This window comes from Heterocephalus glaber, unplaced genomic scaffold (assembly GCF_053883595.1).
Source record: "Heterocephalus glaber isolate CG9 unplaced genomic scaffold, H.glaber_assembly_v1.0 deba00001608, whole genome shotgun sequence".
Lineage (NCBI taxonomy): Eukaryota > Metazoa > Chordata > Mammalia > Rodentia > Bathyergidae > Heterocephalus > Heterocephalus glaber.
In genome coordinates this window covers 3,939,126-3,954,778 of record NW_028258379.1, presented here as the reverse complement: position 1 = coordinate 3,954,778, position 15,653 = coordinate 3,939,126, and the positions used below count along the sequence as shown (strand labels likewise).

Here is a 15,653-nt window from a genome sequence, read left to right as displayed (position 1 = left end):
ATGACAAGCTTTGGAAGAATGTTGTAATTAGTCATTGGTCATGTACATCTGCTAGTGGCAGTAGTTCACCCTTCTCTGGTGGACAAGTTCCAAGACTCCCAGTGGAGTCATGGGTAGTACCAAGCACTACATATTCTATACTTTTTCCCTATAATGCATCCTATGATAAAATTTAATAAGATAGGCAGAGACAACAATAACTAATAATAACTAACAATAAAAATAAAACAATTATAACAATACACCTTGGTAAAATTATGTGAACATGGCTTCTCTTTCTGGCTCTGAAAATATCTTATGGTACTTTCACCTTTTCCCTTGAATGAAGCATCTTGTGGCTTCTCTTGGTATATCTGAGTTGCTGGAGTCATTACCTTCATGTTTTAGGCCCATTATTAAGTAAAATAGGGGTTACTAGAACAGAGACACTACAAAATCACAATACTGTAGTTAATTTGATAACCAACATGCCTAGTAAGTGGCTAACTGGTGGGTAGCATGGAGAGTATGGAGACTCTGGACAAAGGGTTGCTTCACATTGTGGATGGGTGAAGCAGGACGGTGTGAAATGGCATCATGTGCTTCAGAATGGATACAACTTCAAGCTTACGAATTGTTCATTTTCCCATTGAATGTTTTTGGGGCATGACAGACCATAGGTCACTGAAACCATAGAAAGTAAATCAATGGATGAAGGATAATAAATGTCTAGTGATTTGTAGACTGAAGACCTAGCGGTGAAGTTTATAGTTATGTAGCTGTATTACTCACAGTCAACATATTGTGGTAAATGAAATTTGAACTGTGTTTTTGTGACACTGCTGTTATTTAGTCCATTATAATTAAAATCTATGGATATGGGAAATATATAAAGCCATTTTCCTCTCCATATACACACACACACACACACACACACACACACACACACACATTCTGTTGTATATAAATGACTTCCAAAGATCATTGTTATCAAGTTTAGCAATCATAATTAAAACATGGTTTAACATTTTATTATGTATATGTATTCAGTAACATTATGTTGTTAACCTCAAATACACACAACTAGTTTAAATATTTTAATGTACTGCGAGGGAGCAACACTATTTTGTAGGCAAATTTAAATAATCAAAGACAACTATGATTTTATATAACAGTTTAAAAGCAAAACAAACTAAAAACATTCTTTTTTACAGTTTTATGTATGGTGAATTGACAGATAAGAAGACCATCGAGAAAGTCAGGCAGACTTTTGACAGCTACGAGTCAAACTGCTTTGAAGTTCTTCTGTACAAAAAAAATAGTATGTATTTCTCTTTCATATGGGTTACAAAATGATGATGTGATTTATCAGTACATTGTAGAATATTTAAATGAACTAAAATCCATAACCTCAAATACTTTTTTTTTGTACCGGGGATCGAACTCAGGTCCTTGCACTTGCTAGGCAGGCAGCAGAACCACTGAGCTAAATCCCCGGCCACAAATATATATTTTTTATGGAGAACATTTGAGCATTTGAGATTTACTTTCTTGGCATTTTCAAAGTATACAATGCACTATTTTTAATTACGAGTTCCATTGTTTTGAATTCCACTTAAAATGAGAACACATGGTATTTGTCTTGCTGTGCTTGTCTTTCTCATTTAGCATAATATTCTCCTGTCCCATCCATGCTGATACAAATAATAGGATTTGTTTCTTTTCAGGCCCGAATAGCATTCCATTGTGAATATATAGTCTATTTTCATTCTCAAATCATCTGTTGATTGATTGGTTGATTCTTTAATTGGCTATTATGAATTGTGCCGCAGTGAACATTGGAGTTTAGATATCTCTTTGATACACTGATTTTAAATCTTCTGGATGAATACCAGGAGTGGAATTGCTGGATATATGGTAGCTCTGTTTTTAATATATTTAGGAGCCTACATACAGTTTTCCATATGGGCCATACTAATTTCCATTCACACCAACAGTGTATGCAGACTCACTTGTCTCTACATCCTTGCTAACTTTCAGCCTTTCTCATTTTGGTAATAGTCATTCTGATAAATGGACAGTGACCTATTATGGTTTTAATTTGCATTTTCCTAATGATTAGTAATATTCAGTATTTTTTCATTTATCTGTTGGCCAATTTTGTATCATCTTTTGAGAAATGTTTTTTCAGGTCCATGTCCATTCTCTTAGCTGAGTTATTTGTTTTCTTTCTTTGAGTTTCTTATATATTTTGGATATTAACCCCTTTATCAAATACATGTCTTTCTAAATATATTCTCCCAATCTGTATATTATTTCTAAATTTCACCTTTTTGTGCGCCATCCAGGAAAATATTTTGTAATTAATACTCATGATAAACTTTCTAAAGTGTAGTGACAATAAATAAAAATGACAGAAATTCTTTGATCTCTTTTGATAGTTAATAGCTCACTGTGTATGCACCATTACCTTTATACACAAAGGTGGAATGTGAACTTTTGGTAGCTACTCGAGGTGAGTCTTTAAGAACATGGCCTTTACTGAGGCATAGACTGTACTTTGTGGATGGCTAGAGGAAGTAGTCATTGCTTTCAGAGGACAACATTCATATCTGGTACATTTGTATTAACTATTGTGATCTGTTCTCTAGGATGAGATTTGTGGATGGTCAGTTGTCCAGTACATAATCACATAAGACTTTATGATACAGATAGTCTCTGTCAGAACTTGATGGGAAGCAACATGCTACAGACCCCAGTGCAGACGAGGCTTCTGGGTCAACATGCCAGAGCTCTCAGTGCAGAGTAGGAGGCTTTTGGGCCAACCTACCCCGGCTCCCAGAACAGAGGATGTGAGCCGCATGGACACCAGCACCTCCCTTCCCCCTGTTGAAATGAGGAGACAGGTAAACAAGCTTCAGAACCAGACTTTCAGATCACCTACAGCAACTCCAAAGAGAAAGGAGATAGAACACTCTGATACTCAAACACCTGGACTCCCTGAACTAGCAACAAAAGAGGATCTGGGAAAACTGAAATCAGAAATAATTTCTCACATGTCAGCAGAGATTGGGCCCATAGTGCAAGACATGATAAATAAATCTAGACAGAACACAGATAAAAAAATAGAGGAACTGAGGAACATGATGCAATCCCAACATAGGAAACAAATGGAATCCATAAAACAGATACAAACAGAGTTCCAGGAGATTAAAAACTCCATTGAAAGTTTACACAGCAGAATGAGCCAATGTAAGGACAGAATTTCAGATATAGAAGATAACATTGCAATTAGTGACCAGGAAAAGAAAACTTTCTTTAAAATAGTAAGAGACCATGAGAAATCAATCCAGCAGCTGCTAGAGGATGTAAAGACGAATAACATAAGACTGATCAGAGTCAATGAAGAAACAGAGAGAGTACAGATGACATAAAAAAAAGGTTCATAGAAGTGATAGCAGAAAACTTCCCAAGCAGGGGAAAAGAACTTGAAATACAGACAAATGAGGCATATAGGACTCCAACTAGCCATGATAAAAAAAGAAATGTACACATAGTCATGTAGTTGTTAGGATTCCAGAAACCCACAGAAGAACAAAATTCTACAAGCAGTGAAAGAAAAGAAACAAATCACATACAAAGGAAAGCCCATCAGGATCACAGCAGATTTCTCAACACAAACCCTCAAGGCAAGAAGAGCTTGGAGTGACGTATTCCAAGCCCTAAAGGAAAACAGCCTCAACACAGACTGATGTACCCTGCAAAGCAATCTTTCAAAATCGATGGAAAACTAAGATATTTTCATGAAAAAGAGCACCTTAGCAACTTCATGAATACCAAAGCACCACTTCAAAAAATTATGACAATATCCTAGGAAAAGACAGTGAGGATTACAACCCCAGCATGCACAACAGAATGAATCCATCGGGCACAACAAGAAATTAAATGCAAAGGGGGAGAATCCAACAAAAATAAAAAATCATAACAGTGATAAGTCAATACGTATCAGTTACAACCATCAATGATAATGGTCGCAATTCATCAATCAAAAGAAATAGACTAGCAGAATGGGTCAAGAAGCAAGATCCAACAATACGATGCATACAAGAAACACACTTAATTCAAAAAGAAACTCACAGACTGAAAGTTAAAGGGTGGAAAACAATACTCCATGTGACAGGAACCAAAAATAAAAGCAGGAGTAGCTATCCTATTTGCAGATCAAGTAGATTTCAAACCAACACTGATTAAGAAAGACAAAGAAGGACACTACATCCTTGTGAAGGGAACAATCCAAGAGGAAGAGATGACAATCATAAATATCTATGCACCAAACACTAGTGTGCCCAACTATATAAAGCAAATACTAATGGACATGAAAAATCATATAAGCACTAATACAATAGTAGTGGGGGACCTCAATACCCCACTGTCACAAATAGATAGATCAACTAGACAAAAAACAAGCAACAAAATACTAGAACTCAATCACTCTTAAACAAATGAAATTAACAGATATTTATAGAGTGTTTCACCCCACAAAATAAGAATACACATTCTTCTCAGCTGCACATGGGTCATTCTCCAAAATAGACCACATACTCGCTCACAGAATATATTTAGGTAAGTGCAAAGGAATTGAAGTTATCCCCTGTATATTATCAGACCATAGTGCGATGAAATTGGAGATCAATAGCAAAAGAAACTGCAAGAATTTCATAAACACATGGAAATTGAACAACATACTTCTGAATAACCAGTGGGTCACAGAGGAGATTAAAGAAGAAATCAGACAGTTCCTTCAACTAAATGACAATGACAATACAACATATCGGAATCTATGGGACACAATGAAAGCAGTCTTATGAAGGAAATTCATAGCAGTGAATACTCATATTAGGAAAACAGAGCGAGTCCAATTAAACAACCTGATGTTAAATTTCAAGCCTCTAGAAAAAGAAGAGCAGGACAAGCCCAAAGCCCATAGAAATGAGCAAATTATAAAGATCAGGGCAGAAAGCCATGCAATGAAGACTAAGAGAACAATACAAAAAAAGTATCAATGAAGCCAAGAGTTGGTTCTTTGAAAGAATCAACAAAATTGACAAACCCTTAGCCAACCTTATCAGAAAAAGGAAAGAAAAGGCACAAATCCATGTAATTAGGAATGAAAAGGGTGAAATTACAACAGATCCAGCAGAAATCCAGAGGATCATCAATACCTACTTCCAGAACCTATACACCAATAAGATGGAAAACACAGAAGAAATGGACAGATTCCTAGATATGTATGAATTACCAAAGTTGAATGAAGAAGACCTAAAAATTCTAAACAACCCAATATCAATCAATGAAATTGAAAATGTAATTAAAAACTTACCAACTAAGAAAAGCCCAGGTATTGATGGCTTCACTGCTGAATTCTACAAGACATTTAGAGAGGAACTACTGCCACCACTGTTTAAACTCTTCGATGAAACTGAAAGGGAAGCAATACTCCCAAATTCATTCCTGGAAGCAAGCATCACCTTGATCCCCAAAGCAGAGAAAGACCCCACCGAAAAAGAGAACTATAGACCAATCTCACTAATGAACATGGATGCAAAAATCCTTAATAAGATACTGGCAAATAAAATGCAGAAGATCATCAAGAAGATCATACACCCTAACCCAGTGGGATTCATCCCAGGGATGCAGAGATGGTTCAACATATGCAAATCAATAAATGTAATACACTATATCAATAGAGCCAAGGACAAAAACCATACAAACATCTCAATAGATGCAGAAAAAGCATTTGGCAAAATCCAACATGCATTTATGATAAATACCCTACAAAAAATTGGAATAGACAATATCTACCTCAATCTGATAAAAGCCATCTATGAAAAAACCAACAGTCAATATCATACTAAATGGTCAAAAACTGAAATCTTTCACACTAAAATCAGGAACAAGACAAGGATGTCCACTATCACCACTCCTGTTCAATATAATTTTGGAAACATCCGCCATGGCAATTAGACAAGAGAAAGAAATACAATGAATAAAGATAGGAAATGAAGAAGTCAAATTGTCATTATTTGCAGATGACATGATACTCTATATCTAAGACCCCAAGAACTCCACCAAAAGTCTTCTAGACTTAATAACCAAATCCAGTAAAGTGGTTGGATACAAGGTCAACACACAAAAATCAATAGCTTTCCTCTACATGAACAACAGACTCACTGAGAGGGAAATAGGGCAAACCCTTTCACAGTAGCATCCAAAAAACTGAAATACCTAGGACTCAACCTAAGAAAAGAAATCAAAGACCTCTACTCTGAAAACTGTAGCACTCTGAAATGAGTGATTGAAGCTGATATCAGAAAATGGAAAAACATCCCTTGCTCCTGGGCAGGAAGAATCAACATAGTGAAAATGGCCATACTTCCAAAACTGCTATATAGATTCAATGCAATCCCTATTGAGATCCCAGCAGCATACTTCATGGACCTTGAGAAAACAATAGAAAAATTCATTTGGAACAAGAAGAGGCCCAGAAATGCAAAAAGTAAGACAATTGCAAAAAAGTAAGAAGAGGCCTAGAATTGCAAAAGCAATTCTAGGTAACAGAGACATGGCAGAGGGCTTCACTACCCCCAACTTGGAACTATACTACAAAGCTACTGTGATAAAAACAGCATGGTACTGGCAAAGAAACATCTGAGGACCAGTGGAACAGATTAGAAGATGCACAAACAGCTGCAGAAATACTCAGCCATCTCATCTTTGACAAAGGAGCCAAACACCCTCTCTGGAGGAAAGATAGCCTCTTTAATAAATGGCTCTAGAAAAATTCGGTTTCAACCTATGAAAGACTAAAACTAGACCTGTATCTCTCAGCATGCACTAAACTAAAATCTAAATGGATTAAAGATCTAAATATTAAAACAGAAACACTAAACTGGCTAGAAGAAAATTTAGGAAGAACACATGAAGACATTGGTGTAGGAAAAGATTTTTTGAACAAAACCTCAGTTGCCTGTGAGATCTCTTCTTACTAAAAAGCTTCTGCACAGAAAGAGAAACCACCAGTAGAGTGAAGAGACAACTCACAATGTGGGAAAAAATTTTCACCAGCTGTCCCTCAGACAAAGGTCTACTATCCAGACTCTATAAAGGACTTAAAAAATCAGACCTCCCAAATTTAAAGACCCAGTCCAAAAATAGGCATCTGAAATGAACAGACATTTCTCAGACAAAGAAGCAGAAATAGCAAATAAACATATGAAAAAATGTTCAACATCACTGGTCATTTGAGAGATGCAAATGAAGACAACGTTGAGATCCCACCTCACCCCAGAAAGAATGGCTGCTATTAAGAAATCATCCAATAACAAATGCTGGTGGGGCTGTGGGGAAAGAGGAACCCTGCTCCACTGCTAGTGGGAGTGTAGACTGGTGCAACCACTGTGGAAATCAGTATGGAGATACTTCAAAGAACTAGGACTGGAAGTCTCATTTGACCCCGCTATTCCCTTGCTAGGTATCTTCCCCAAAGAACTAAAGGATCATACCACAGTGATATATGCTCACCCATGTTAATAGCAGCACAGTTTGTGATAGCTAAAACTTGGAATCAGCCCAATTCCCCATCAACAGGAGACTGGATAAAGAAAATGTGGTTTTTTAATAAAATGGAGTACTACTCAGCCATAAAAAATGAGTAATTAGAGACATTTATTGTTAAATGGATGCACATTGAGGCCATACTCTTACCTCTTACTTACTGTTTTCTTTTTTTTTTTCTTTTTGGTACAGGGGATCTAACTCAGGACCTTGTGCTTGCAAAGCAGGCAGCGGAACCACTGAGCTAAATCCCCAGCCCCTGAGGCAATAGTCTTAAGTGAAATAAATAGGTCACACATGTGTAAATACTGAATAGTTTCTTTAGTGTGAGAAACTGAAAGGGTAAATAAGGAGTAAAAGTTATAATGGATAACGTGAAATAGGAAGGAAAGGGGCAAAGGGGAAGGAAGTGGGAGGGCTAGGGGAAAGGAAAGAAGGGAATGGGATTAATATGAGAAAATGAAAAATGGAAACAAAGTCTTTGTAAATAGGGAGGGATGGAGGGGTTCAAGGGAGGGCAGGGGAAGGGGGAAAAATAAGTACCAAGAGAGATTATGTAAAGGTACAAATTTCCAATGATGAATGTCATTACATTGTACACCTAAAATGTACCAATTAAAAAAAAAAAGAATTTGATGGGAAAAAAAGCACTGACTAAGCTGAATGACGAAGTCCTCTTTTGAATTGCTTTTTTAATGTGGCCACCTGCATATATCTCTTCTTGGTATTTTCTTAAATTGTGCTTTCTTTCTTGAAAAGAATAGTCACTTCTTAAGGTGGATCAGTTAATTTTGTGTTAATGGTAAATAATAGCAAAATCCATTATGATTTTTGGTAGAAATTGCTGGTTATTAAAATTTCCATAAGTTTGGGAAACATTCTAGCTTCAGCAGGAAACATTTGTTCTATATTCAATGCCTTTTGGATTTTGTGGAACATAATTTATCCTGTTTTCCTTAAAACATTGCTCATTATGGAATATTTGACATTAAAATCGGATTTTTCTTCTTAATTAATAGACTAACAAAGGAATAACAACAACTGTAGACCTTGCCTCACAGCGTTATATTTGGTAATGGGAACATTTGTTTTTAGTGGTTTTACTTAAGGAATCTTTCATGGTCTTATCTTTCATTTTAGTACAAGACAAGAAATATTTTTGTTTGAAGTCATAGCCACATATCAATTTCTTGTCATCTAGAACACAATTCTTCCCAAATGATTAGTTCTTTCTTCTGTAAGAGAAATGGCAGGCTGTAGATGCTTTCTAGGTCTTTTTCACTGGATCCAGTATATACTGGTAATTCATAGGAGACTCACATGCCAAAATCCCCTTCACTTTGCAGTTGTTTTGTTAGCCTTTGGACAACTTAGATATGTACCCCAAGCTTAGCAAATAATTTCAGAGCACTCTGTTACTAAGGTCATTCACTCTGCTATTTAAACAAAATAAACAAATCTTTGTCTAATTTTCAAACATCAAAGCCAAATCCTAAGTGTCTGAGTTTCTCAAAAATACGTTAGTGGAATTCTGTTTTCTTTATTGACTTTAAATCACGTTAGTAATAACTTGAAATTTACATTTACAAAATTCTCTTTCTTGGGTAGTTTAGATAGTTTACTTTATGTTAATGGATTGAAATTGTTATCTGACCTTTGTTCAGGCCTTTCTGGTTATTTTCAGACAACTGTCTATGTATGTGTAGGTGTCTGCTTACACCCCATGGAAATATAGATTAACACTCTTGTCACTTTTTTGTATACTGTGTATTGGGGTTTGCTTTTTATTTTTACTTTAGTATGAAGGATAGGTATTATCTATGTATTACGATGAAAGTCTACTACTTAAAAGTGGCATTAAAAAGTCATACAATGCTGAAAGCTTTGGAATATCAGTTGAAAAAATATATTTTTGTGACTTTTTAAAATGTTAGAAAAATATGTATATGTGTGTAAAACTGCTTTGGGAATGCTCAGTGCAAGTCCTCCCAACACTTCCATTAAGTAGTTAGGTTAAAGACCTTGTTGCAAAGGGAGGGAACTGAGTGCCTGTTAGTATGTATCAGGACTGACACCTTGGTTTGCAGCCTCTATTCTTTAGGTCCAGTGTTCTGATTAGCCGGGGACTGTTTCTACTATGGTGAAAGAAACAGTACCTCTGGCGGGTGAGGATTTAGTAGCTCTGTGTACACAGGCAGACCTGGGACATAGGGTCTCCTCCCAGGAAACATCCCAAAGGCTACTCTGAGTGTCTGGAGGTGGCAAGTTTCTCTGTCTAACCCTCCAGGCCCCCATTCCTGGACCATAAATCCAGAATATAAATGCTATTTCACTGACTACTTGACAGATATTCAGCCTTCTTCAGGAAACCTGACCCCATGGGTTAAAAAGTTGAAAAAAAAATTTACCTTGATATGTGAAAGTGGCTTTGAAAACAGTCCTGTCTCTTTGCGCATTTGAAAACTTGCTGTTTTCATGGGAAGATGTGAAATGTAACACCATCTCTTTCCATTCACATTTCTAAAGAACCTTGGGAAATGACTTATTTTTAATGCCCTTTTGTCTTTGTTTATGACCACTCTGCCTGAAGCTCTCTGTGTTAGAACAGCCATAGGCCCTGTGTACACATCCAACATCACTAGACTGGTTATTTATAAGACTGTACTCTTCACTCAGTTTCTGGATACATTGTGTAAAATAAGAAACATAAAACAAAGAAGCCTCTTTGGGAGACAATATGATTCTTTTCAAGGTCCTTTTCTCATTCTGCAATTATTTTGGAAAGGACTGTGTCTTTCCATGTGCCTGGTAGGATACAGAACACGTGACCAGAACTGAATATTACCACAGGGATCTCCTCTCTCTAGTTCTCCTACTTCTCCTGTGTGAAAGTTGAGTCAGCTCATCTTGTCTAAATGGCAGGTTCCCTATTGTACTGACATTAGGTGACATTTTATAAAAAATACAGGTATGAAGATGCTTCTCATGTGGTTTTTTATTAGGAGTCATGAAGAAGCTATCAGTTCTTACCTACAGACTATTAATAGCTGCATATTTTACGCTGTAAATCCTAGACCTGTCAAAAAACCCATTAGGATAGAATATATAGAGGGACTTTTTTGCACCATGGCTTGGTGAAAATATGATGGAAATTATCTTTTGATTCTGATGGAATATTCCTTCAGTATTTTATCACGTAATGGTTATTTTTGAAGACATTTCTCATACTTTTATCTAGTTATTATTTATACTTGCCAGTTCCTGGTTTATCAAATCCTAAGCTTTGTGTGCCCTGAAACCTACTTCCATCTGAGTGTCCTGTAACTATTCTTTGAAGGATGAGGTGGCAGAGTGCAGCCCCATGCTTTGAGTGAGGGGTACAGGAAGCAGAAGCTCATGAAGGCACCAGTGATTCTGAAGGATTAGGAACCTGACAGTTTTTTCTTGAAGGTTGACTCCAACGGTTTCAGGTGGAGCGCTGTGTGCAGCAGGCATAAGTGTTGTCGATGTTTTCTCTCAGATAAGGGAGGCAGTGAAAGCCACAGAGGTGCCATATAAGTCAGCCTGACTGATGAGAGGACCCGGGGATGGAAGCAGCCTTCAGATGTTCCTCCATGAGGAGCACGCGTCAGAGCATCAGGTGCTGCTGTTGCAGTTAATTGGAAACACTTGTCAAAGTGACAAGACGAGAGAAGCAGGTTGGGCTGATCACACTTGATGAGACTGTCAATAGCAAGCTGGTGTGAGCAGTGGAGATGTAGAAGCCCCGACCTAAGAGCATTGCTGGCCTTCCTTAAATAGCAAGACTGCCTTCATGTCCCTGCCTTGTGAAGGGACATCCTGTGCTTTATTTTAGAATTTTTTAGTTTTGGGCTTGAAAAATGTTCAAAAATTTTTAAAATGTTTTAAAAACTGATAGTTTGTATAAAATTAAGTTTCTTTTAATTCCTTGCAGCAGTGAAAGCCTGTTGTCTTGATGCTGATTCCTGGCATAGCAGTTGGCATCTGAAGGACGAGGGGAGGTGGGAGAGAGCCATTGCTGTGACCGTGTCACACACCGTTGTCTTTCCTCTCCCTCTGTTTCAGGAACCCCTGTTTGGTTTTACATGCAAATTGCACCGATAAGAAATGAACACGAGAAGGTGGTCTTGTTCCTGTGCACATTCAAAGATATCACGTTGTTTAAACAGCCCATAGAGGATGATTCCACGAAAGGTAATTTTCACAAGAATTACTATAGCTGGGAATTATGCTGTTCCTTAACTATCTCCATCATACTTTAGCAAACTATTGGTTGAACTGGAAAACAGAACGGTACTATGGGACCCTTCTTTTCCTTCACATTTACAGTAGTAATTGCTCAGAATGAGTTTCATTCTCTGTCTTATTTGAATGGAAATAGTATGGCTATGCAAATTTGAAATAGTTCACGAGTAACTGAAATTGTAGTAGGATTGGAGATGAAATAGAAGGAAGGAATTTCATAGAGTACTGTTAATTTAGAATCAGTATAAATGAAGTTTTAACACTACACCATGGTAAGCTTTGGAACCATTTGTACGTAGCCTTTTGTATGGTTTGGGTGAAATGGTACTACAGCTCAGTGGACGGACTTTTTGACTAGATTGGACTTTTATTAGTTGACTTATCCAGTTTACATATCAGCTTTTATGTATTCAGATGTATATTTTCTTGAGTAGACATTGATAGATGCTGAAAAGTATAATTTTATCATCAAGAGAGTGGCTGGGAAATAACAGAGCTCCTGTAATCTTATTGACTATAATATCCAGACAGAGTGCTATAGAAACCCATAGGATGTATAATTGTACCTCTTTTCTATGTAATTTATTCTCAATTTATTCACTCCAGCTATATTTAAATTAGAACTTGGTGTCATATAAATGAAGCATTTCAAAGACTCTGAGAACTAGTTATTATAAAATGTTATTTTAAATAATCTCTTAGGAGATTAAAAATGAAGTGTCTTCCTCTTTGCATTTGGCAAACATTACCTTTTCTTATTTCTTAAAAAAAAAGGAAAGGAAAAACTGGCATGGAAGCTTTAAGCTTTCCAACTGTAATCATAATTATAGAAAAAAATCTCATTTGTTTATTTCTTACACAGGAGTTCAAATATATAATATTGTATCGCTCAGTTTCTGCTTAGTATCAAATTATAAAAGAAATTTTATAATGTGCCAGCTATTTAATTATGACATAGAATAATTAATTTGTAAATGTTTCTGGAAACATGAGGGTATTAAGCCATCACCTAGAAGATCAAATAAAGCATTCAATTTTTAAACATTGGTGCCTCTATCTTTACATATAGCTCAATGTCTGAGAAATTTAGGATATGTGTAAATACTGTTTTTATTTTTTTATTGAATAGGCTTCTAATAGTCTTTAAGTTGAATGCTCATTTGTTTGCTTTAAAAGTCATGGTACTTCATCCAAAAGCTAAAGAAAATATACATCACATGGAGCATTCACCAGATAGATCACTACTAGGTTATAAAACTCACTTTGACTAATTTAAAAGAATAGAAATATTAAAAAGTATGTTCTTGGTGGTCACAGACACTTATAATCTGAGCATTCTGGGATGCTGAGGCAGGAAGATTGCAAATTTGAGCCCAGCCTGGGCAACGTTGTGACTTAGCAAGATCCTGTCTTGAAAAATATAAAATAAGTGTGTATGTGTGTGCATGTGTGTGTGTGGGGGAGTGGGGGTTGTAGCGCAGTGTAAAGGTTCTGGGTTCAATCTCCAGTAATAATAATAAAAAAAGATATGTTTTCAGATCACAATAGAGTTAAACTAGAAGTCAGTCTCAGAAAGATATCTGAAAATCCTCACATATTTGGAAATTGAACACATTTCTAAATAACCCATTGGTAAAAGAAGTCTTAAGTTAGAAAAATATTTTGAACAAAATGAAAATACAATTCACCAAATTTGTGAAATGTAAATATGAGAAAAGAAGAAAGCTATAAAAACAATAATCTATAAGCTCTCACCTAAGGTAACTAGACAAAGAAGAGCATTTTAAACCAAAGCAAGCTGAAGACAAAAGTTAATAAACCTTAGAGCAGAAATCAATGAAATAAAGAGAAAGGATAACTTTAGAGAAAAATTACCAAAGCCTAAATAAAGTTAGTTTCTTGAAAAGACTGTTGAAGTTAATAAATCTGTAGACAGTCTGAGAAAAAATAGACAAGACACAAATTTCCAATATCAGAAAATAAAGAAAATCCAACACTACTCATTCTGTGGACATTAAAGAATAGTAAAGGGCAAGTATGAACCATTATTGACAACTTAGAGGAGAGAACAATTCTTTAAACACACAAATTACCAAAACTCACTCAAGGAGAAATAGATAATCTCAGCTGCCCTATATCTATTAAAATTTAATAAATAATGAATAATCTTCTGAATATAAGAAAACAAAGTGTGGATGGTTTCATCAGTAAATTCTAGTAGTCATTTAGAGAAGAAATAATACCAGTTCTCCAGGTGTCTTCCAGAAAATAGAAGTAGATGGAACTTCCTACTTCATTCTATGAGGTCAGCACTACCCTGTACCAAAGACACATCAAAGGGAAATTAGAGATCAGTATATTTTGTAAATATAGATATAAAAATACTCAAAATATTGAATCCAACAATCTACAAAAAGAATTACAGAGGACAGCGAAGTGGAGTTTATCCCACATGTGTAAGACTAATTGAACATTCAGAAACCAAGCCCTGTAATCCCCCACATCAGCAGGATAGTGGAGAAGACACATATGGTCATCAGTTAGCAGGGTAAAAGCATTTGGTGAAACTCAGTACTCATTCATGATAAAACTCTGAGAAAAGTAGAAGCAGAGTAGAACTTCCTCAATTGGATAAAGAACATTTGTGAAAAACCCATAGCTAACAGTGGACTATGTCTTAAAGTGATATATTTTAAAATAAAAGATAAAATGATTGACATATGATTTGTCACCTAATAGAGTCTTCAAATGAAGTTTTGTTGCCTTCTCACATAAATAACAGAAGCTTCAATGGCAAGCTTTGTCACACTATCACCCCTAAAAAATCCTTTTATTTGTGTCAGATGAGTATTATTCTGTCTCTTTTACTTTAAATGATTTCATAACACAGTTGAAGCTGGCCAAGAAAAGGACAGCCCTCACTACTCCCTGTTTTGGCCTGCTGAGCCTTAACGGCGGAGTCAGTAACTACACATCTATTTGTGGAAATGGAAAGTTGGCAGTATTTTATTATGATTTGGGGGAGGGTGTTGACATTGAAGAATGCACTTATTTCTGAAATTAATGCCTGTCCACTTATCTGCCCTCTACCTCCATCTCTGCATACCCATATCAGAATCACAGAGTACTTTCTAAGGCACAGTCTCTTTTGAATGAATTATTCACCTTTATGAAAATGTAATATTTGAATAAGTCCCAGACAACTCAGACCACTTGATTTTTATACTGTGGGCTCAGTAGACATGTAAATGAAAATTTATAAAGAAAACCACACCCCTATTGTGAAAAGTATTGTGGTGAAATTTCTCCTTTTAGTGCCAGAATTTTTAGCAAAAGAGCTTATTTTAACAAGATATTTATTTTGAGACTCCTCCACACCTTCCAAATACATAGTTGTATACTGTAGACGTATTACATAATGTAACTCTGAATGCTGTATATGAGCTACTTTCTATTATTCATGTGAGATGTATATTTAATATGAAATATTCAAAAGAAATGAAATATTTATACCACGAAGACATCATCCTACTATATCGTTGCAGTTAACACTACAAGCAAGTATGTTTTGAAATCTCGGTACAGTAATATATCTTTCAACTTTCTAAGTGAAATAAAAGAGATCAGTTATTTTGGGAAATAAACAGATAAAATACTGTGATAACATCATAATGTCAAAGTAATTTGGGTCTTGGCCAGGGATTTAGTTCAATGGTTCCACCACCTGCCTCGCAAGTGCAAGGTCTTGAGTTCGATCCCTGGTACCAAAAAAAAAAAAATTTTGGGTCTAGAGC

At 36.0% G+C, this 15,653-nt stretch overlaps 1 protein-coding gene across 1 annotated transcript in view; it reads left to right on the top strand.

The window, feature by feature from the left end:
* Nucleotides 1–15,653, top strand: part of Kcnh5 (potassium voltage-gated channel subfamily H member 5) — a 393,245-nt gene that overhangs the window by 54,130 nt on the left and 323,462 nt on the right. Inside the window, exons 3-4 of the mRNA XM_004837427.3 lie at nucleotides 1,194–1,300; nucleotides 11,680–11,808. Of these exons, the coding sequence (XP_004837484.1) occupies nucleotides 1,194–1,300; nucleotides 11,680–11,808 (236 nt within the window). The remainder of the gene's footprint in view (nucleotides 1–1,193; nucleotides 1,301–11,679; nucleotides 11,809–15,653) is intronic.